We start from the raw sequence: 24,053 nt of genomic DNA, 5'->3' as shown, positions 1-24,053 counted from the left end.
GTAAACATGTACATGTGGGTCCATGCATAACAGTAGTATTTTTGCCATTTAATACAAAATTTCTGAAATCACAAAAGAAGAGTTTCCCCATTTTTTCTGTCTCTTTAACTTTAATACTTGGTATTGCACCTTCCCTAACATGAAATTTGCTTTACACACAGAAATTCCCTGGTCTGAAAAAGTTGGTGTCATCAGGATTTTAATTTTTATTATAATAATATATGTGTCACAACGTGGTGGAATCAGGCGCTCGTCAATTTTTGGACATATGATGGGGCTATTGGTATCATCTTAATGCATGTTCATTTGCCTTCCTTTTAGTGAAAAAACATCCATCCATGTAGAAAAGAAGTCGGTATATTTGCGATTGAAGGAGGTCAGGGTCTCCTGGTATCAGAGGAGAAATTAGTGAGAAAATGGCCGCCAAAGTTTGGTAACTTCCATAGCCTCAGTGTCCCTGGAAACTGAAAATTTACCCTACCTTTTCTGTGCCTTTAATCAATGTTTTTTAGTAAAATCCACATAAAAAAGGTGTTGTTAAATGGACATGAAAGGAGCTGAGCTAACAAAAGAAAATTATGTAAAAATTGACCATCAGCCAAATAAAAGGTGATTTCTTTGATTTCATTAATTTGATGAGAGCCTGATTTCACCACGATGCCTCACTTTCAACTATAATATGTTTAGAAGTTGTCCTATTGTCAACGATAAAGTGGCTGTCTTTGACAGGTGGACACCTTGGAGTGCCATTGTGATAATGTCACAATGTGTGGCATTTGGTGAAATCAGGCACTCGTCATACAAACTTATCAGACATATGATATATGTATTCTTTCGACAATCAGTGATGTAATTTGGCGCTCATATGACCTAATGCAGTTGTGAGCGCCGTAAAACCCTCTACTATAATAAAAAAAATAGTGATGTAATTTTAAGTCTGTCCATATTTCTGAAGAACACCTTAACACAGAACAAAATATAAATATAGTGAGACAGTTGTCCAAATGCAGAACAAATAAAATAAAGACATAAAAATATTATATATATATGGCCAATATGATATTATTTGGCGTCAGTGGCTCTTGTACTCACAACGGTAAGGTCATGAGTTCGAATCCATTAGGGACCCCACGTAATGTCCTTGGGAAAGGGACTTTACACGAATTTTCCTCCCTTCACCGAAATGGGAATGGGTACCAAACTATTGACAGTGAAAAATCTTGTCAACGTGTTAGTGTATGAGCACTTACGTAATCCGCAGCTTGCTTGCCACCAGCAAGGAAGGCCGAGAAAAAAAACTAGGGCCAAGAATATTTCTGAGTGTTCTTTTAATAGTCTGTTGGAGTGTTGCAAAGCTCATACTGCCCCATGCATAGCAATGCAGCATGGTGTAGAGCGTAGATTTTATCACTCTATAAATGCAGTTATTATTACGAAGTGACTATTTCTCCCAACGCTCAGGAAAATAAAGCAGAACTCTACAAACGGTTTCTGATCTCAAGCTTTTTTGGTTGTTTGCGAGATTTAGGCGTCATTCTTTCATTCTGCCATTCTGCGAGGAAGCATTTTTTGCATCAAATTCGATTTCTAGAGCTAGAGATTTTTAAATGTCTTAATATTCAGATACATTTAAGTTGTGGTTGGGGCAACGTTCCCAGAAAATACTTAATTTGAAAATACCTTCAAAAGGTACTGCGAGAAAACAAGACTGCTCGACCTTGGCAGTAACCTATTTTGCATTTAGTCACCCAGCAAAAACGAAAATCCTTCATGTAAAAAAAAAATCACTCATTATTATAATTATTTTGGCAACAAATTATAATCTGTGAGACATATATAATGTAACATCATGTATTCGTATCATGTATCATTATCACCTAAATTTTCCTTTTAAATTATTTGTGATCCATAGCCAATCTGAGGATTCTCATCGTAGCTTATAGCCTATTTATACTATAGACAGCTTTTAATGTAGCCTCAGTAGAATGCAACAGACTGTTGACGGAGAATGGCCAGGGCCAGATGATATAAGGCATAATAAAATAAGGCTGGAATGGTGCTTTTTAAGAGTAGACTGAGTAACGGTGAAACACGACTGCCGATATGTCTGCTTTACCAGATCTGGCACTTTATTCTCTTGAACTTGATTCTTGTGTGAAAAATAAATTCTGACTCAGGCTCAGATCCATCAGACCGGGTCGTTACCACCGTGCCGTCAGGGTTATTTTATTGTTTTGGCATTACGTGGCATTGCTTTATGGCAGTCTCTATCTCAATAAATGCAGATTCTTTACTAATCATTACCTTGTTGTGTGCGTCACAGCCCAATCATTCTACTAATAGCTTCACTTGACGCGTCAACACTCCGCGACTCAGACCGTCGCCGGCATCTTCAGACAACAGCTGTGTACTAAAACATCAGTACAGTCAGTGTTCATTGTTTATTCAGCCAGCAGTCAGTTGTACAAAAGAAATCGCGAGTTATGTCGCTTTGACAGCAACTGAAAACCCCGCTAAACTTACCATGAAAAACCAGCGAATTTATGTAGTTTCGAAAATTTCTGCATAGCCTAAAGAGCGATCAGTAAAAAAATAAAACTTCAAGAATGAACATAATATCTAAAGATCTTTTTTGATGAAATAGTTTGTTTGTTTGTTTGGGGGTTTTGGGGGGAGGGGGGGGATAAACAAATCAGATTCTCAGATAGTTTCCGTATAGCCGAGACAAGTCTGTCTCACTTGAATGAAACTCGTATCGTTTCGCCATTTCAACTTTTCAAGGACTCTTCAGACTCTTCAGTCATAGAAACAACATTTTTGAGGAATACGTCGAAAATGGCGGCCTCCATTCAAGACAACACTGGAAGATTGAAGGTATGAAGTTTGATTCGCAAAGCTGCTTTGTAACAAATTACGCATCATCACTTTATTCTGAAGTCAGTAGATTCTAGATCTAGACTAGATCTATATCTAGATCTGTTTGAATTTGAAAGTTCTTGTCTAAATTAAGTTAAACTGACTTCAGTTCAAACAACAGTTGAGTGTAGTAGTGTAGAAGTAGAGTGTAGAATTGTAGAAAGACGAAGTAGAAAGACTTGATTCATTTCTTCGCTACCTTTTTCATCAACTAACTTAAACCAATTTGATCTTAGAATCTAAAATCTAGACTTAGATCTAGATAGATCTAATATCTAAATCTAGATCTAATACAAGAAATCTAGACCTAGATCTAGCCTAAGTCTAAGGTCTAAGTCACAACTTGGCACGGCACAAATCAAAGGCCACCTCTAATCTATTCTCACCCGGGTGCAGGCGAGTCTTTTGGCTATTCTCACCCGGTGCGCGTTCACCGTTATAGCCTAGATCTAGGCCAACATTTTTTGCGCTCACCCTAAACAACAGAATTTTACACTGTGATAACAGAAAAATAATTTAAATTGTAGAATTCTGTGCCGTGAACAAACGTTCCATTACAACTGTTAGCCTACTACTAAAAGTAAAAGCGTACAATTTTGTCTGTGGGCAGTGGAGAGAGAGAGGAGTAGCGCGAGAACTTCCGGTCAAAACAAAATGGCGACCCGCGTAGTTCGGCTCGATTCGAAAAGTTAAATAGCCGTAGCATCTTTGTAGACAACCAAATTAATTTACTTTTGTGTTTTAACATCATTTTTTAACTTTGTTTTGGTCAATTTGATCGTCCACACGGACAGACATTATTCAGAAAGAGACAGATAGAGAGGGGAGGAGTAGATCTTGCGAGAACTTCCGGGCAAAACAAATGGCGACCCGCGTAGTTCGCCTCGATTCGAACAGTGAAATAGCCATTATAACATCTTTGAAAGTTTTGAAGACAATCAAATTAGCTTACTTTTGTGCTATAACGTAATTTTTTCTTGGCTTTTATCAATTTGATCATCCACATCGATAGAAAGTATTCCGAAATTAGGAAAAATAGGTCTTGTTTCAAACCGGGTGAGAATAGCCTACGGTCGCAAGTCTCACCCGGGGTGAGAGGTCGATCATATTTCTATTCTCACCCCGGATGAGAATAGCCACTTCCCAAATCAAAAAGGTAAATTCAATCCAAATTCAAGGGGGGGGGGGGCATGCCTCCTTAACCCGCCCCGCATGTTTTTTGGTAGTGTCAATTGCCTCCGAGTGACTCGGTGACAGTTGACGCCTGTGTCAATAAAACAGAGTACATTGGGGGTCCTTTGCGTTGGTGAGTAGATCTAATGTGTGCTTGGTGATGGTGTTCTGCGTTCGTGAACTTCCGCTTATGCACGTCTCTATGTCCCTCTGTGTGTGTGTGTGTGTCTCTCCTCTCTCTGTCCCTAACCCCCGTCCTCCGGATTTATGTACCTCGATATATATAAGTGTATTTCTGCATTTGTGGCCTACTACTAGAATCGCCTGTGTTGGTTCTTCACTGAAGCGTAGGTTAGCCTACGTCTCATTCAAAACACGCCAAGTTGAAGTTGGTAGCTCTCTAGATGTTCGTCCAATGAAATTAGAGAACAAATTGACCCACTTAGACCTGAGGAGCTCGAAAGGAGAGCCAGGAATAAGACTTCTGAACTATTTTACTGTACACAAAATCTTTCATGAACTTGAATTTATTCAAACGCATGCGTGATTCGAAAGGATTACCTCTGATAAAAATAAGTTTATAGATAGATAGTTTTGAGTACCATTATAATGTAGAGGTAAAAAGAAAAATTTGAGTACAAAACATTTGGAAATTGACCTCTATACTATTTCCTTTCGAACCCAGGAATGTGTGTAACCACTCGTTATGACTTATCAACTAGACCTAATGAGAGGGGGTTAAATCTAACTTTTATTTATGTCATGTATTCGTAACACATTATAAATGCTTGTTCAGACTTGACACCGCTTCACTCAGTGGCAATAAACACTTGCGTCAGTTGCCACCGCTTCACTCGATAGCAATTGACGCTTCCTTTTGTTAGTGAAACCCCCCTTGTTAAAAACAAGTGAAACTTTGCTGCTCATTTTGTAGGCTACTGAAAAATAACAGTGCATCTCTCACTCTCGTTGGGATAAAACATATCGATACACCGAATATTTAAATCAGTATCGATACCCAGTAGCCTCCTCTTTGTGGATGATGCCAAGTCTAAACAGATGGGACCCACTTTCTAAAGTAGTACAAAAGTTAGTCTACTATAATTAATAAATATATATATGGATTTTGAATGAGAATAAGGCAGACTCTGCCTTCTCAGTACCGATTGCCATCCATTGGCAAGATCGATTCAGCTCAGTTTCGTCGTCAGGGCAAGCCAGATGTTCCTCCATGGTGGAGGGAGAAAAGCTGTCTTCGTATACAATTGAACAAAACTGACGAGGACATTCAAGAACAAACATTCACATTTTTAAGGCCGTATGTCAGACAGTCGGTTTGAGGCAGGGGTCTATTATTATAGTTAAATAGCCTAGTGTGCACTCTGAAATCGCCAGAAATGTAACCGATGGTAATATTGCAAATACAGGTGATACGATAAAAGTTACGGTTTGGTTGAGTAAGAATTAGGGTAGGGTAAGGAGGTTAGGGTAACCCGCCTTACTTTTACTTTTTTTAACCCTCCTGAACGGGGGAGGGGGGGGTAGCTGTTCGGTGAACATCACTTTTTTCCTGAATTTCTAACAAAAATGCATGTGTTCCATTTTTTAAATAATATTTTTTTAAACATAGGTCAATACAGATTTATCACTCTTGTCTGGAAGATTGTGAGGTCGAGAGTGAGTTAGAAATAGCCATAAACCTAACCATTATTCAAATCAAGAGTTATGGATAGTCATTTATAACCAAACCATAACAAAATGTGAATAAAACGTTCCATGTTGGAAGATTCTGATTTAAAATATTGTCACTGAACAAATACTGACTTTTACTATCATGAGTCTAATTGATCGGACCATAACCCTTTTTTAATAAAACTCAGATCCGGCAAATATGAATTATAACGTTTCAAACTGGAAGATTGCAACAATCACAATTTTGTCACTTCCTACATTAATTCACAATCCACAGCAATCCCCAAGACAGATTGCTGTAGGTGTAGAGATCTCTATCTAGTCTAGTCATAGGTACCTGTGAAGCTTATAATCCTGGGGCTAAATTAAGCCTAAACCTAGCGGAATCTTGCTAATTCTCTATCAATCCTCAGTTTATCACAAAAGACATCTTTCCAGTATTGGATTCATCGTTATCATTGATTGTGTCAATAAGTAACTTCTAATTCCAAGTGGCTAATTACCCATTGTTTTGGCTTTTGTATCATGTAACAGTTGGGTTGTTGTTCTTTATTTATACAACAGACTGGGCGAAGCAAAATTTGTGTTCTGGTTCTTGTCTGCAGTGTGTACTATTGGCCATAGGTCCTGGGTGTGCTGAAAGACTCGGTTGACATGATACTCTTTGTTCTTTTTTAGGGTGTGACTGTAGTAAAGCCAGTTGTGTATGGTAATATCGCACGTTACTTTGGGAAGAAAAGAGAGGAAGATGGCCATACTCACCAGTGGACAGTCTATGTCAAGCCATACAAGAATGAGGTAGACCATGTTGTAGTGATTTACTCATTTACTGCCCTTTCATTTGATCTTGTCAATTAGTATGCAGTACAGTATTCCCCAACTGAAGTTTATTTTCTTTGCATTAGTAGCACTATATTCAGCTTAACTCGAAAAGAACCTGATCGAATTTTTCCTCACAATAGTCTTAAATTCAAATCATTCTGCACGCATGACAGAAATCAAACACACCCATCTTAATAGAGAGGATCAGATTATAAATGTGAACCCACCAGACTTGCTCCCGTACAGCATGATCCACAAGCTGCTGGTATCGAGAGTCATCATCACACATTACTTGTTGTTTGCAGAAGGCACTACAACTTTCTTTAAGAAGTATAATATTAATTGGTGTTCAATTCAGTCATGTGATTGCTGAGTAATTTTGCTGCAAATGCATCCACTAATAAATGAATTAAATAGTATGCTTACATAATCTTGCCTGTCCATAGGCTGAAAAGAATTGTCCAAAAGCCTAAATTTTTATGAAATAGTTGTGTTTCAGTTCTAGCAAGTCCCTCTCTCTCTCTCTCTCTCTCTCTCTCTCTCTCTCTCTCTCTCTCTCTCTCTCTCTCTCTCTCTCTCTCTCTCTCTCTCTCTCTCTCTCTCTCTCTCTCCCTCTCTCTCTCCCTCTCTCTCTCTCTCTCTCTCTCTCTCTCTCTCTCTCAGCTCATGTACTATACTTGTTTCCACAGAAAGCTATTAAGCGTTTTAGCCTTTCAATTCAAGCTGCCACTGTTTTAGCATTCGGTACAAGTTATCTCATGAAGTTTATCTTACACAGTTCTTCAAATGATATTTTGCTTTTGTTCTGCTTTGAATAATGATTAAGATTAAATTAATTTGATTGATGTGACTCATGGTGTTGCTTTTTTATTTCCCAGGACATGTCTGCATATGTCAAAAAGATCAACTTCAAGTTACATGATAGCTATCCTAACCCTAATAGAGGTAAAATTTCAGACTTCAGTTTGATTTTTGTGTATCTTTAACTTTATATAAGAATGATGCATTTGAAATTGTTTAAGATTATTTAAATTGTGACTATATTGTCTGATTTTTTTAGAGCTGTTTACTTCTAACATTGGGAGGCTTGAGATACTTTAAAGGATTTATTTCGCTTTTTGTGTGTAGCAGTTAAGGTTTTAGGTTTCCTTTTTTTTTCTTTTGAAAGATCTTGTGAGGTATACAGATTGCATGAATACTAATAATTCCTTAATTGAGAGTATTCCAGCTCCTCCTAACATGATAACGCTTGCTCACATGAATTATTTACCTCTCTTTTTAGTTTTAATGACATCGCCAAACGGTTGATTCCTAAATTGATAGTTTTCTTATTTTATATAATGTCTTATATGTAGAAGAGAACATCAATTCTCACATGTAATCTTAGTTAATTACTTGTTGTAAAAGTATCTGTCTAGTCAAAAATTTCTCTGCTCCTCAGTCTTCCCCCTACCTACAACCACCTTTTTTTTTCATATGTATGTATATTTATATGACAAAAAGTTTTTATGGTAGTTCACATTCTATGATCACACTTTTTATCTTTTCTCTTATTCAGTTGTGACAAAACCTCCTTATGAAGTGACAGAGACTGGATGGGGCGAGTTTGAGATTATTATTAAGATTTACTTCAATGATCCTGCCGAGAGACCAGTAAGTATATTCTTGGTATTCATATTGCTTGTGTCTCTCCCAAACTGGACTGTAATAATAATGATGGTAATATAATAATAAATAGCATTTGTGCAGCGCATTTCCATTTTCAACCCGCAAAATGCTCAATTAAATGCACAGTACAATCAAAGGAGGGTGTGGTGGCGGAGCGATTAATGGGCTCGTCTCCGAAGTGGAAAGTCCGGGTTCGAGCCTCGGTTCGGACACGCATTTTTTTCGCCCCTTCCTGCCCACCCAGCAGTAATGGGTACCTCACTTCGAGTTGGGGAAGTAAAGGCGGCATGGAAAAGAACTAGCCACCCTACCACAATATGCCGAAGGCCCAGGAACTTGTCTCACTAACAAGGCAATCCCCAATGTCCGGATCGGATGAGGGAACAACTTTTCTTTTACAATCAAAAACATTTTCAAATTTTAGAATTACTTGAAAGGTGTGTACCGGTATAGAGAACTTTTTTAAAAATCTCAGAGAAAGCTTGTTTTGTAGGAGACGTGAAGGTCTCTCATATAATATATTCTTATTCTGTCGTCTTTTATCTCAGATAATTCGGGAAGTAGGAGATAAATTTCACCACAGTGCCTTTGATTATTATATTAATGAATAAAATCCATTACAGTGGAATCCTGTTATAAGGAGAGGGAGGAGACTGGTGAGAAATATCCGTTATATCAGGATTCTCGTTACAAGGGATCCAGTAATAAGTGTAAGGGAAATAATAAAGTAGGCCTCGTCTATGAGTTTGGTTGTTATCTCCCCTGGTGATCAAGGTCTTTCTTGATCAAAAACCGAATCAGGTTTCATTCTCTAGCGCTAGCAATGTTGATTGCTCGGCGTTGGTGGTCAGAAAGAAAGGGCTTTAGGCTAACTCGCCCGCTATGTTGTCCTCCTCCCCCCTCCATCACACCCTGTGGTGTGTTCATCTGTTTCCGCACATGGGTACACACCACACCCTGCCCATGCCACACATTTGATCCATCCATCACAGCACTGTGACCTCTCCATTCCCGCATCGGAGAAGTGAGCGGCATGGTACTTACTTTTACTTTTTCATCCTCTGTTTCTGTTAAGCGTCAAGGGGAGATGCAGGTTTCTATCTATGGTAGGCCAGCTCCGCAGCTCTTTCAGTTGTGATATTATGTTTTCTCGGGGTTTCCTTGACACACTCTATCCACCTTTTTCATGGCCTTCCTCTTCCTTTATGGCCTTATAGCTTGGTGTTGTAGGCTCTCAAGGCTGGCTGGCCAGGTGACATATGTAACAGGTGGCCAAACTATTTTATTCTCTTTTTTTCTATGTAATGCAGGCAGGACTCAATGCCGATAGTTGCTCATGCTCTTACATCTTCATTTCTCTACCTGTCTCGTCTTGTGATGGAGTTTTGTGGAGACATTTCATTTCGCGTACGGTGATTTTGATTTCATGGGTAGTTTTGTGACGCTCGTATGACCTTATGCAGTTGTGAGCGCCATAAAAACTCTACTAAAACTAAAACTTTTATGGCTTTTACCTTATGTCCAGGTCTGGCACTGGTAGCTTAATGTTGGTATGAATATTGAGGTGATAAGCTGTCTCTTTGTGTCCATGGAGCTGTTTGGATGCGATAGGAGGGGTGCGAGCTGGTAGGTGACAGTGTTGGCTTTTTGAGTTCGCATCTCTATTTCTCTGTCTATGGACCCGTTTTCAGAAAAAGTGCTGCCAAGATATTTAAACTCCTTCACCTGTTTCAGTTGTTTACTATTGACATGGATGTTCAGGGGACTGGTTTCGGCTCACTTTCATAACTTCTGTTTTTGATGTGCCTATTTTCATGTTGAATTTCTCACAGCTGTTGTTGAGTTTGGTAGTGTGATTTTGGAGGCTTTGTTGGTCATGATGAATAAGACATTGGTCGTCTGTGAACAGAAATTCATTTAGGCTTTCTGGGCTTTGGTTTGCATCTTGCGTTATTGTGTCCATATATATTATAAACAGGAGGGGAGATAGAACGCATCACTGTCGTACTCCAGATCTTACTTTGAACCAGTCTATATTGCCTTCCTTCGTTCTAACTGAGCTTCTGCTGTTGGTGTATAGAGCTCTGACATTTTCTAACATTTGTCCTCTGACGCCATACTTTTCGAGTGTCTTCAGAGTTTTGCATGGTTTACTCTGTCAAAAGCCTTCTCCTGATCAATGAAGATGATGTTGAATTCTTCGTTGTGTTCAATTGTTCTCTCGTATATCTGTCTTAATGCAAATACAGCATCCATGCATCCTTTTCCCTTTTGAAATCTTAAATGAGCTTTGCCCAGATTTCTCTCTACAACTACAATAGGTCTTATCCACTGTTCTAGTATCTTTGCGTATATTTTTCCTGCGTGACTTAATAAAGAGATGCCTTAGTTCGTTGTGCAGTCCCATTTGTTGCTTTTCTTTTTCCATAGTGGGACCTCTATGGCTTTCTGCCAGTCTTCTGGACTTTTCCTTTGCTCCCAGGATCGTCACGGGCAGTTCATGTCCATAGCTGCTCCCCCCCTCTCCCCAGGGTCCACCCTATCTCAAAGTGATCATAGACATCCGACACAAGGATTACAGTGTTCTCTCATATTTCTTTTCCCTTTCTATAGCTACTAATCTCTGGTGGGAGCATGGCCTTTGACTCCAGCTCTGCTGCTAGTCTTCCAGCCATTTTTTTCTCCAGCATCTTACCATTGTTTTATGCACGGTTACAATATGAGGATATGCGACAATGATCTTTGTCTGGCTTGGGCACTACTGGGGTACAATGACTATTAAGCCAGTCTTCAGGTATCACGCTGCTCCTCGGCCTATGATCATTGTCATTGAGAGTCTCTGAGAGTTCTCTCTTCTCATCCTCCTGCAACTTTTTCATGTTTTGCTAGCAAGCGCCATCAGAGCCTTTTGACACGTTGGCTGCTCTTTTAACTAATTTCTCCCCTGTACCATGTGTGTCTTCATTGTGTAGAGTTCACCCTTGTTGTAATGTTGGGTATTGTATACAAGTCTCCCTTGTTCATGCTCATTGTTCATGTCTGTTTGGTAGAGTTTCAATATTTCAAGGCATATAATACCTCTATTTGAATGTAATCATGGAGCAGTTTTATCGTTTTGTATCGCTGTGTTTTTTCTTCCTCTTGCTTTGCTACTACAAATCATAGGAGATCTGCCAGTGCAGTTTTTTAAAATAAAGTAAATGGATTGTTTCCGTTTTCTAAGTATTTATTTGTCTTAACATCATTCATATTAAGCTTGGTGACTAAACGTAAGTATACAATTCACTAATTCAGTGTGCAACAATGTTTGAATAACCCTCATTTGCCATGGACATGTTTATTTGTGAAATTTCTTTTTATTCTCCAGGTGACCATCTATCATTTGCTGAAACTATTTCAAAGTGAAACAGATGTAATGCTTGGCAAGAAGTCGCTTGTTGTCGAATACTATGATGAAATGGTCAGTCATTTGTTGTTTTAATTGTGTTGTACTACCTAATATGGTTGTTCTACAATTTAACAAAAATGTCAATGAATGTATAAGATGTCGCATTGACATTTTGAAAGCACATTTAAAATTCTAAGCGGGTTGTTGAGTTTTCCAGGTTACAGTGAGTGTCACAGATTTCAGATGAAGAGCAAATATTTCCTCTTATAAATTTTGGCCATTGATAAATGGTATTATAATTAAAGAGAACTGCTTTATCATAAGGAATTATGTTCTGTACTTTATTCAAATTTGTATTTGTCTTTTTGTTTTCTTTGTGACATCTTTCCCCCACCATTTACAGTTTACCTCTTTCATCTTCTCTTTATGTTTCTAGGTGGATGGTTGATGGGTGTTCCAGTGTGGGTTGCTCCTTCTTTTGACTATCAAACATCTATCATCCTTGTTATCTCCCCTCCTTCTCTCCTGTGTACATTACCCTCTAATCTTAGACACATAGGCCTATATGACCTTTTTGTGTTAACAAACGCCTTAAACCTTATTAAATCTTAAACTATGTTTCTATTTCTTTGGACGTTAACCTGGCCTTCATCACAGCGATAATCTACTTTTACCATCTTACAGGTCCTACATTTTGAATGTTTGTTTGATATTACAGGTTTTCCAAGATCCCACCACAGCCATGAATTCCATGTTGGCCAACACAACATCCCTGGGAATAGGGCCATACAAACATGAGACTGATTGTAAGTAAGAAAAAATTGGTCAGGTGTAGTTTTTGATATTCATAAATAAATCTGACATAATTTCTTTGATTTTTTTTTTACTTACTCACTCCACCCCCACCCCCCTTTAACATCCCACCCATTCAAGAAAGTATTTTTTAAAAACTCTTTAGTTCTTTTAACAATTATACCTTCATAATGTATCTTTTCTTGCTTTTTCAAACATCAAGAAACTGAATTTCAAATAAGATATTTTTCAAACACATTCAACCGATACCACAAATTAAGAATTAACAATTTTTAAATTTTCAAAATTTTGGGCTTAATATCAATCTGAGCAAGTGGCTGATGAAATGTTCCTTCAATATTGCACACTTGCACTCACATTCACAGAGAAAATTACACACTCACACTGAGAGACTGTTATAAACACACACACCCACTCTCACACTCAAGAGTAGAGGTAGATCTAAACATGCATGCACTGCCCTGCTTTTTGAAGTTGTTGCCCTTTTTTTTTTTCCATTTTTGTGTATAATATATTTTAACTCCTTCTCAGAGGAGGCACATTTCACATTTACAGTCAAACCTCATTTTACCTCCACCCTTGGGATGACTTGGCGGAACAGCGGGCCAATGGAGTTATTCTGTTTAATACTAATAACCCCCACTGCCCAATCATGTCAAGGAATGATTCTGCTGTTCTATCTGTGTTTGAAAAGTGTCTTTTTGTTGGTGGTATGCCTGTATTTGTAACATGTTTTCAGAGCCAAGAGTCTTCTGTCTCTCTATCTTTTTTATGTTTTTTTATCGGAGAAAGATTATCAAGTAGCCAGCCAGTGGGTGTTGTGTGCAGTGTGCACCTCAGGCTGTCAGTTGGCTGGCGGTATGGCGGGGCAAATTTACATTAGTCAAATAATGACCGTACAACTCAGACCGTTGACAGATGGCGTTGTGAAAGCGAAAATACCATGTGTGTATATATATAGACACTCCTTTTTCAACCTTTGTACAGTGGCAAAACCTGGTGGTAAGCGAGGCTGGTGGTACAACGAGGTTTGACTGTACATGTAGATGGAGATATTTTGAGAAGCAGGTCAAGGGGAGCACACAATAATTTACAAGAGCAAAGTATAACATATATAGGAAATAAAGGATGTTTTATTTTACACTACACCTCTATATATTGGTAATTGGATGGTGAATGTCATTTAAATCTTATCAAAATATCCAATCCATTGTTTCCAGTTGAAGAGAAACAAGAAAGGACCAAGAACAAGATCACTAATGCCCACAGCAAGATACGCTTTGAAATTGACCAGATGAATGATAAACTCAAGAAGTCCAAGGATGCAATTGCCAAGATGAAAAAAGACATTTCAAAATTGGAAGAGTCAGTCACAGTTGATCCTGACATATCATTATAGCATTTCTTTTGTATGTATGTTGTATATTTGTTTTTCAGTGTCTTTTTGTAATATATTGCAATTTAGTGTTTCTTCTTGTGTGAGTATTTTGATGCTGAGAAAGAGAAGCAAGGTGTGTATTTGGTAGTGTGTGTGTGTGTGACTGATGTGTGAGGATTATATGATACTGATACGTTGAAAATAAAAATCATTCATTGAAACCTCCTCTATTGTAAATTCATGCAATACATGTATATTGTGGGTTTGTACAGCATGAGTATTTGATAGTGAGGGTAGCACTGACACTCAGTAGTTAAACAAGAAAGCTTTTTTCCAACTTAGAAATGCTTCAGCAACTGATAATTAAGCTCTGTTCAGATGCTTGAATTTCAAGTTAAGGCAGCAAATTTCATTCATTTTGTTCATTTCAAAAACTTCTCACAGACTGTATTGCCCGTTTCATATAAATATGAACACTTTTTTACCATTACCATGTAAACTGCTGAAGCGTTGGTTGTAAATAGCTTTATCTATTGCTTTCAGTACTTTCAGTTGCTAAGTGAATGCTTGAAAAGGATGTCAGTTTAGATGTGCAATGATTATGAATATTTTTTATGATATATGTAAAATGAAGAGAGAAGTGAATAGGTTGGGGGGGGGGGGGGATTTCTTATTCACTTAGCTTATGAAGTTTCTCTTTTCAGAAAGGAATAAAACATTCCTCTCTCCTAATTTGTTCATGTGTTCCTCATTGTATGCCATTATTCATTTTCTCTTTAGAGATACCGTTTTCTTGATTTAGGGCTACTACTGCTGTCTATTGTGATGTGGATGAGAGTGGATCACAAATTAATTCAGAATATTCTTCTTGACTTGGTAGGCAGTATGCAAGATTCCTGCCTCCACAGCCTCATCTGGAAAGCACAGGGGTAGTTATCTTTCCATATGCTCTTCAGCTTTGAATTGACAGCTTTTGCTAGGCCGAAGCCCGCCTCCTAAGTGAAATTGTGTCAGTGGACACGTAAAATATCTCAAATACTTGAAGGTCATCAGCTATCACTGGAACTTCACAATAAGCAAGTTAAGGAAAACAGGCATATTTCAAACAGAGATTATTGAAGGCATCAAATATTGTGGTTTCCTCGAGCTGCATCTCGGAGGACACAATAAATCTGTTTTATCTCCTATAGTAACAAGAGAGTTTTCTTGGTTTGATCACTTTCAGTGTACACAAGATAAATCAGATTGACGGGCATAGTTTGAAACTGCATATATGTGGCTAGGTAAACATTAGTCAGGAACAAAAGGAAATCCTGGCTTTTCTGTTGTGGTTTGCTCCTTCTTTCCTTTCAAACATCTGTCGTCCTTATTTCTCCCTCTCTTGTTGCAAGTGCCTTAAACTTTACTAAAACGTAAACTTGTTTCTAGTTCTTTGGAAGCATGTATGTACTTTGAAGATCTCAAAGAATCAATAGCAAAATCGGATTTCATCGCAGCGTCAGAAGATGAAACCACTAACATCTGCTAGTCACCATCTATGGTAACAGCAACAGTGTCAAGTTCGTGAAAGACAACGGCCGGTTGAATGGTTTGTCAATGTCACAGATAGACAGTCAGCGTGAGGAACCAGCATCTGTGGTGTAGAGGTTAGGTGTTTCGCCATGGCACACAGAAAACCCTTGTTCGATTTTCATGTGGGGAGAATTTTTATAGAATACAGTACTAAGTAGGCTACTTGTTTCTAAGTCTCTTTCTTTCTTCTCGGATGTTGTATCCTCTGTCCGAGTTGTCCCAAAGTCAGCCTCCTAAAAGATCTAAATTGTACACATACCTAAGAAAAGAAGTAGTTCCCACTTCTGAGTAAGGTACGGCTGGTACGTTCTGTACACAATTAATTTTTTTTCGTTCATGTAGAGCACAGACTGAACTGTCTAATCTCTTCACTAATTTTTTGTGTCTGCTGAGAATACAATGGAAACTGTATTATTAAAACAGCCATCCATTGTTGAGTTAAAAATTGGCTGTACATGTATTGGACAGGTGGTTGTCTAAGACAGTGTCATTATAAATTATGTTTTTTAAAATGCAAGGAGGAATGGGTAGTGGCCTTTTGCACTGGTGGCTATTTGAACTAACAGGTTCAACTGCATGACTGTATGTCTATGGGTCTGCAGGATACTTTTAAAAGAAATCCACAAAATGTACATGGTATGTACAGTGGAAACCATATATTATATAACAGGCCTGGTAATAACAGGGATCCAGTAATGACAGGTATTTTTTTAATTCCCGTTTTTTGCTACTCTTTGTCTCTATTGAAAGTGATCGGCAATAAAAGGGCCTCATTGGAACCCAATGGGTTATAGCAGGGACCAAGGCTCGTTAACAACGTGTAAAAAGTAAGAGAGAGTAATGATGGAACAAGCCCACGCCACTGCAACTGCAAGCACATGCAGCGGGTGAAGCGAGAGAGGGCTGCGGTGTGCGACAGACTTCAATCTAGCCCTAAGCCTAGCTACACGCACGCATAATATGTCAAGCGCAGGCCTGCCACGAGGCAAAAACCCCTGTGCTTGGGTACTTGTGTCAAGGGAAACTACCCATGAATAAATACATCTGGATTAGTTCACAAATGCTTACTTCCCCTGCATTTTTGATTTAACAGGGATCGAATGTAACAGAAACAGGGCTTTTTCTCTGGTCCTACCATCCCTGACGGTTATATCAGATTTCCATTGTATGATGAAGAAGATTGTTCACACGACATGGATCTGTAACATCCACAGAAGCGGAACTCTACTTTAGCACCCTGAAACTAAAGAGGAGAACACTAAAAAATGTCATATAAGAAATTATGCGATGCAGCGAGAGAGACTCACTCGAGTCAATGCTGTTCTTGTTCTTTACATCCACGAAAGAGATGCCCAGGGCTTATGTCTGCTTCTGTTTAAGTTTAAGTTCAACAAACGTGTCATCGACTGGAGAAATGTGCAAGCCTGAACACAAGGTTACTCAAAGTGTGCTTCCCGCTCGCCGCACACAAGTCAGAAAAGCACAGTGCAGCGTTTAAGTGTTAAGCTCTTCGAAATCGTTGTTGTAAGCAGGAGAGCCGAGGTCGGTACCCGAGTGGGCGAAACCTTTTTAAGCCGAGGAATTCTAATCGAGTACAATAGGCTATTTCGATCATTTTGTTTAGGTGTTGCATCGTTCTCAACCTGGGACCGTTGGGCCTGACACTACAGGCAGGGTCGGAAACCCACCTACATGATTTAAACACGCACGCGCGGGCTCTCACATGCACAGAATACATGCCTACACTAAGCTACGCATGCTGCTAACACACACGCGCTCACGCACACACACGCACACAAATTTTATACACATGCACCATATATATACGCTAACACAAACACGCAGGCGCACACACACGCACACAAATAAGCAAACACGTACGCCTTCGCTCTAACACACACACATACACACATACACACACACACACACACACACACACACACACACACACACACACACTCACTCACACACACACACACACGTGGGTGGTTGGCGGGTGCTCTGGTGTGGTATGCTTCTTCTTTCCTATCAAACGTCTAGCTATCGTCTTTATCTCCCCTCCTTTTTTGTGTTTGTTACTCTCTTGTAACACCTCTAATCTTCGGCACTTATACTTATATGACCTTATTGTGTTGCAAGTGTCTTAAAACTCTTACTAAAACAAACACACACACACGGTCCACTATTGCTCTGTCTATACTCATCAATACAATACTGTAGAATCACACGCGTTATTTCTGTGTCACTTGTAATCGAGTCAACTTTTGGAAAGTTTCTTTTACTTTTACTGAACTGAAGTAACAGATCGATGTACCCCCCCCCCCCCCCCCCCCCCCCCCTCCTCCTCCTCCCACGTATGCCCCGGACTGACTGGTTTGGGTGCAAACAGTATGTATAGTAGGCAAGTAATCAAAGACAACTGGAGGCCCGACAACAACAAAAATGAAAAGTTGGTAGGCCTAGCCTATTATGTTATTTCCAATAATTTGTTATTTCTCTTTTGTTTGTAATCATGATACAAGTATAATTCGTTATTGCAACCCTTACGTTGTAAGATGAAAAATCGCATGTTACACAGGTCACAGAACTTTTCGCGGTTTTAACGAAACATTATCATGGAATTAGCCTGGTTGGTTGGTACCAACTTCTGTACTCTCAGAAAACTCTGGCAAAGATGGCGTCCTTCCTGGTTTCCTGGCTGACCGACTCGACTGTAAACAAATAAAAGTACTTGAACATTTCTTTCCATTTGTGGATTTTTTTCTGTAAGTTTTAGCCTTTGGTCACTTTAGTAAGGTATAGCACGCAAAAAATAGAGATGTTTAGATCTATCTTAGTAGTCCTGAGCCTGAGTCTTTCGAAGAGAAAGAAAATTTCTGAAAGAAATAGAATCTTGCTGCTCGGTGATTGTGTGACTGTGTGATGAATGAAAGTTGATGAACGAGAATAATCTGGTACTGGCCCCAACAATCCCTAGAATCTAGATCTAGATCTATACAACCCTACTACTACTATTACTATCCTGCAATCCTACCCCTAAACCCTTACCCCCTTCCCCTAGCCCAAACTCTAATGAATGATTATGATGATTGTGACCCTCTCACTCTGCTATTTCTCTAGATTTAGAGTAGACTGCCTACCCCTTGCCCTAACCCTAATAAAAATTGGCCTTTTTTTGGCCGGATCTAGATCTAGATCTATCGCTCTGGAAAATAAACTTGAACTGTATTTCTCTGAATCTCCGAGTGGTTTACGTTCTCGAGATTTGTTGTTTTTTTTGCGAATGGAGTGGCCCGCGTATGTGTGTGAGAGTGAGTACGTGTGTGTATAGGAGTATAGGTGTGTGGGGGGAGGGGGGGTGGAGGGATTTTTTTTGTTTACATGAAGGATTTTTGTTTTTGCTTTAGGGGTGACTAAATGCAAAATAGGTTATTGCTAAGGTCGAGCGGTCTTGTTTTCTCCTGCAGTACGTTTTTTTGAAGGCATTTTCAAATGAAGTAAAGTCCAGGAACGTTGCCTCTACCACAATTGAACTTCAATTTGAAGTCTGAATATTCAGACATTTAAAGAACTCCAGATCTAGAAATTGAAAATGATGCAAAAAAATGCTTCCTCCGAGTCCTCGCAGAATGAAAGATGACGCCAAAATCTCTCAAATTACCAAAAAATTTCGAGAACAGAAACCATTTGGGGAAATAGAGGTCAAGTTTATTTTCCCTAGCGTTCGGAGAAATAGTCACTTCAATAAAAATTACTATTGATTTTTTGTTGCATTCTTTTACTTTCCCTCCCGTCACAAGCTTAGGTACCAGTTGTCCATTTTCTGCTAGATATCTATCTTATACTTATCTAGATCAAGATCTATTGATGCACTGAACACGAGAATATCAACTTCATTTCCGTCGTTAATTAGTTTTAAAAAATATTTGATGATTTGATGGTTTTTGATCGAGCTGCATCACACCATGTAGTTATTTGCGCGCTTTGACTTTGGACCGTTTGGGGGGGGGGCACTGAAGTAAAAAAAAAAAATCTTAACCACCAGTTTTGACGGATTCGACCCGCAACATTTACAAACAAGCATGTTTAATATTAAAGATCACCGTCGAATTAAGTTGAATTCAGTTGCACTGTGCCAAAATGGTCACTTTTTTTTTTTGCCATACAAAAGAAAATGAAAATGTGGCTAGCCGTCTGAATCAAAATCAAATTGACATTGTGAATGATGTATGCACTGGTGCTCAATATTATGTTCTCTGTGCTGTGTGGCATAGCTGTCTCACGTGGTTAACCTATATTTTGCATAAGCTTAGATTGAATCTAATTTTACTGTGAATTTTAATATCAAATTTAGTATTTTTGGAATACGGGTGAGGGGAAGGTTAGTCTAATCTTGCCTGAGACTTTAGGAGCTTAAGTTTCCAAAGTGAACAGAATGCGTTTTGGCTTTTGGAGATTGCCCATTGCAGGATAAAATTCTTATAAATTCTGGTATGCTTCTTGGACTTTCTGTTATACACTTACAGCCTGCTTATCATCGACTTCTGGGGACTTGACTGTTTAGAACTGTTTGTGCTCTAAGCACGTTTCTCGGTCATGGTTAATGTCCACCTCAACATTTGTTCGTTCTTTTTTTGTAAATTTTTAGATTTGTTTATGATTGGACTGGACCTGCATATGTCACACATTTTTGTTTTTCTTTCTTTTTCAGGCATCAAACCAATGGACAAGTTCTGAGCTTTATTTTTTAGCGGTAAATCATCTAACCTTCAGTTTAGTCTTTGAGACACCATGGAGTTCATGGTACCTTTACCGTCTGATTTCGAAGAGTCTGCAAAACTAACTCTTGGAAATTGGCACAGCCTGAACCAAAGGTTTAACAGTTACGACAAGCTGCTTCCTAAAGGGCCTGGGAAGGGTCGTCAAAGAAAAAAGTCACTTTTGTCTTACCTCGGAGGCAAGCAGGTCGTAGAGATGGTCAAGTCCCTTGCCACTTATAGTGATGACCAAGATGTGGCTGCCAATATCCTCCTGGAAAAAATCAGCAGTGCTTGTTTACCCAAGTTCATTCTGCTGTACGAGAGATATAAGTTCTTCTCCATATCTCAGAAGAAAGGAGAATGTATTTGCAGTTTCCTAGCAGACTTGATTCGAGTTTTTGAATTCTGTGAGCTGAAGACTCTACAGCTGAGAGATCGAATCATCGGAGGAATTGCTAATGAATCTCTGAGCATTTTGCTGAAGACAAAGTTCCCTGATCTCAAAGATGTGTTTGATGTTTGTCAGAAAAAGGGTGTTTGTCAAGATGGCAGCTGTGAAGTAAACTTTGGATGTGTGAAAAAAAAAGTGTCAGAGCGGCTTGATGCACAAGGTGAAGAAGGAGAATTAGAAGACTCAATTGAGGAAGATTCATCATTTCTCAGTTCAGAATTACAAAATGGTGAAACAAAAACTGAGGCAGTTACAAATCCAGATGCAGTTAAAACAGAAGAGGATGAGACTCAAAAGCTGCCAAAGAGGAAAGAGCGATTGAGGAAGAGACCCCAAGTTAAGGCAAAGCTAGGTGTTTCAAAGTGTTCTGCAGATCAGGTGAGCCCTGTGAAACGAAAGTATCCTCGAAGAGGAGGAAAAGCTTCAGACAGTAAACAAGCAGCTATGAATCCCTCTGTTGTTTTAGAGAGAACATTATCCCAAAAGGCAAAGAAGAATTCCTTTTTCCAATGCCACATCTGCACAACTCTGTGTATGGATGAAACTGATCTCGCCTCCCATTTTAAGTCTGTTCACAGCCTGAATGTGTTGTCTGTCACAATTTCAGAAAATTCCTCCCAAGCGTCTAATGGACATAAACTAAAATTATCAGAACCAGTCAATTCTGTTAAGGAAAACGGAAGTGCAGACTTGTTGAGTCATCCTCGGAAAGACGACAAAGAAGAAGAAGGTACCCATAAGGTGATTTCTGATGAAGAAGATGATTCTGGTGATACTCTCAATGATACTGGGGTTGAGGAGAGCCAATCTACAACAGAAAGAGAAGTCGTGAGTGCTGAAGAAGTGAGGAAGAAACAGCTCCAGTCCAAAGCAGCACTTCTACTGAAGGCTCAGAAGCTTGGAATGAAGCTCCCTATCAAGAAGAACAAGGAAAAAAAATACAATTATGAATGTGCAATCTGTGCCAAACCATTCCGTTGGCCATGTGTACTGAAGCAACATTTCCTTCAAAAGCATCCCGAAGAAACCATGCCGGACGATTTAGGAGGAGTGTGTACCTTCTGTGGAAAAGTGTTCAAGTCTTCAGGTACCCTTCATAAGCACGAGTCAATGCACACCAGGCAGAGGTACCCTTGTGAACTTTGTGGGGCTATTCTGGTCAGTAAGAAGAAATATGATTACCACAAAGAGGTACGACATGGGCCAAAGGCTAGAGACAAACCATTTGTATGTGAAGTGTGCGGGAAAGCTTATCGTTTCCGGTGCAATCTTCGTGACCACAAAAGCAAACACAGTTCAGTGAAACCATATCAGTGTGACAAGTGTGATCTGAGCTTCAAGAAGGAGAAGACGTTTAACCTTCATCTCAAAGTGCATGCTGGGGAGGCTCCTTACAAGTGCGATACTTGTGGCGAATGCTTTATCAGTAAAAAACCCTACGAGAACCATGTGAGGAAGCACAGTGGGGAGAAGCCTTTCATCTGTCCTACGTGTTCGTCAAGGTTCAGAACAAAACCTGCACTCGCTGCACACATGAAAATCCACGATGCTAACCGGCCACGCCCCTTCAAGTGCACAGCGTGTGGTTATAGCTGTACGAAGCGCTGCAATCTCATCAAACATAATCTCAAGCATACAGGACAGAAGCCGCACAAATGCCCAATCTGTGATGCAGGCTTCACCACCACGTATGGAAAGAACAAACACTTACGCCGAACTCATGGCATACAAGACCCTCAGGCTGCCCTTTCTGGAGATCTGAGCAAGCTGCCGGTTACTGCGGCTGCTGCCACTAGGAAAGTTGCTGGCAATAGCATGAAGGCTCCTGGTCCATCTCTTCTTCCACCGCACTCTGTTCCTCCACCGTCGCTTCCTCCTCCTCCTCCTCCTCCTGCACCACCTCCTCCCCCTCCGCAGTCGTCCCAACCACCATTGCAATTCCAGCCAAATGGACCACTGACTTTAATGGAGGATCATAAGGTACTTACAACTCTGCCAATGTCTGTTGCCATGCCTGTTGGGCCTCTTGTGTTTGATGCTCTCGACAGTCAGCAAAGTGAGGCCCATTTGGCACATAAGACAGAGCTCAAAGACCAGAGAGTTCTTTCTGTGTTTGATATGCCACAGCAACAACAGCAGCAGCAGCAGCAGCAGCAGCATCCATCCCAGAATGACTGTCGCTACGACCGCAGCTTGGAATACTATGAACGCCCTCAGAACCCTGCTACTGATCCTGCAGCGTATGAGCCAAACATGACTGTGTATCAAGCTATGCGCACTTTAAATTTGAATTACTACTATCCTACTTCCTAAAGATTTTTGAAAGCCAAAGGGAAGTATGCCTCCTCAGAAACAGTTGATAAGACTGAGAATGAGATATTGTTTTTTATAACTATGTAGAAATTGTGGTAAACACTGCTGGATTCAGGTTATTTTTAGCATTTTTTGCTCAGGGATAGACTTTTGTTACTCACTGTTCAAGTAAACCTAATGTGCTATAAATAGATCAACTTTATCAGCTCAAATTTGTGAAATGTCGAACATTGTGTATATATATATGTAATAGGCCTAGGTACCTTTTACATAACAAGTCATTTTTCTACATGTATCAAGTTTTGTGTTTAATGCCAGAATACTCTATTGACAGTCCAGGGAACTGTTTTCAGTTACCATTATGACATTCTTCATATCAGTGATATACACGTGCTTGGGCATATTTTTGAGAGTGAAAAGGAGAGAGAGAGAGAGAGACTCGGAGTGTGCTTGTAGAGCTCCAATTGTGCAATTTGTGTATTCCTGGTTCTTCCTTTGTTTTGTCAGGCAACAAAGACTCTTGAACTAAAAAGTTTGGCACGGATGAATATGGTAAAGTACCGTAAAGTCAAGGATGCATATCATCGACAGGATGTTGAAATATACTAGGCCGAGAAAGCATAATATTTTACAGGAGAGAGGAAAAAACTGTTTTATTCTTTTAACAATTGTACCAAAATTATGTTATTTCTTTTGCCTTTTTTTTTCTTCAACTTTAAGAGTGTGAATTTCGTAAAAATATTTCTTGAGCACTCTGCAAATAATACCACAGATTAAAAAACTGCAATTAACAAATGTTCAAAATTTGGGGCTGATTTTAATACAGTCAAACCTTGTAATATATATATATATATATATATATATATATATATATATATATATATATATATATATATATATATATAAAAATATATACCTCCCCTCTTGGGACGGGCATGAAGTTGGTGGCACAGTGGGGCTGGCTGTTCAAAATCAAAGGGGTTCCTCTGTTGTATTGCCCCGACTGCCCAATGTCACCGTCTAGGAACATGATTCTGCTGTGTGATCTGTGTCTGAAAACTGTCTTTTTCTTGGTGATATACATGTACATGCTCATGTATTCAGAGC

General features: G+C 39.3%; 2 protein-coding genes across 3 annotated transcripts; both read left to right on the top strand.

Moving 5' to 3' along the window:
• Nucleotides 1-2,775: 2,775 nt before the first annotated feature.
• Nucleotides 2,776-14,468, top strand: LOC101859670 (YEATS domain-containing protein 4). Its single transcript, XM_005109127.3, has 7 exons — nucleotides 2,776-2,874; nucleotides 6,460-6,579; nucleotides 7,482-7,548; nucleotides 8,162-8,256; nucleotides 11,639-11,731; nucleotides 12,378-12,465; nucleotides 13,693-14,468. Exons 1-7 carry the CDS (start codon nucleotides 2,836-2,838, stop codon nucleotides 13,869-13,871), a joined length of 681 nt encoding a protein of 226 aa, XP_005109184.1. The 5' UTR covers nucleotides 2,776-2,835; the 3' UTR covers nucleotides 13,872-14,468.
• A 3,623-nt stretch (nucleotides 14,469-18,091) lies between these two features.
• LOC101859275 (putative zinc finger protein 286B) lies at nucleotides 18,092-23,618 on the top strand. 2 transcript variants are annotated; one of them, XM_005109126.2, is made up of 2 exons: nucleotides 18,092-18,149; nucleotides 20,134-23,618. In XM_005109126.2, the coding sequence occupies exon 2, from the start codon at nucleotides 20,214-20,216 to the stop codon at nucleotides 22,944-22,946; it is 2,733 nt and encodes a 910-aa protein (XP_005109183.1). In that variant the 5' UTR covers nucleotides 18,092-18,149; nucleotides 20,134-20,213; the 3' UTR covers nucleotides 22,947-23,618. The 2 variants fall into 2 exon arrangements, with proteins under 2 accessions (XP_005109183.1, XP_005109182.1); XM_005109125.2 differs by having other exon boundaries at nucleotides 18,092-18,187.
• Nucleotides 23,619-24,053: the final 435 nt, after the last annotated feature.

This window comes from Aplysia californica, unplaced genomic scaffold (assembly GCF_000002075.1).
Source record: "Aplysia californica isolate F4 #8 unplaced genomic scaffold, AplCal3.0 scaffold00749, whole genome shotgun sequence".
Classification (NCBI taxonomy): Eukaryota; Metazoa; Mollusca; class Gastropoda; order Aplysiida; family Aplysiidae; genus Aplysia; species Aplysia californica.
This window is presented reverse-complemented; position numbering and strand designations above follow the sequence as displayed.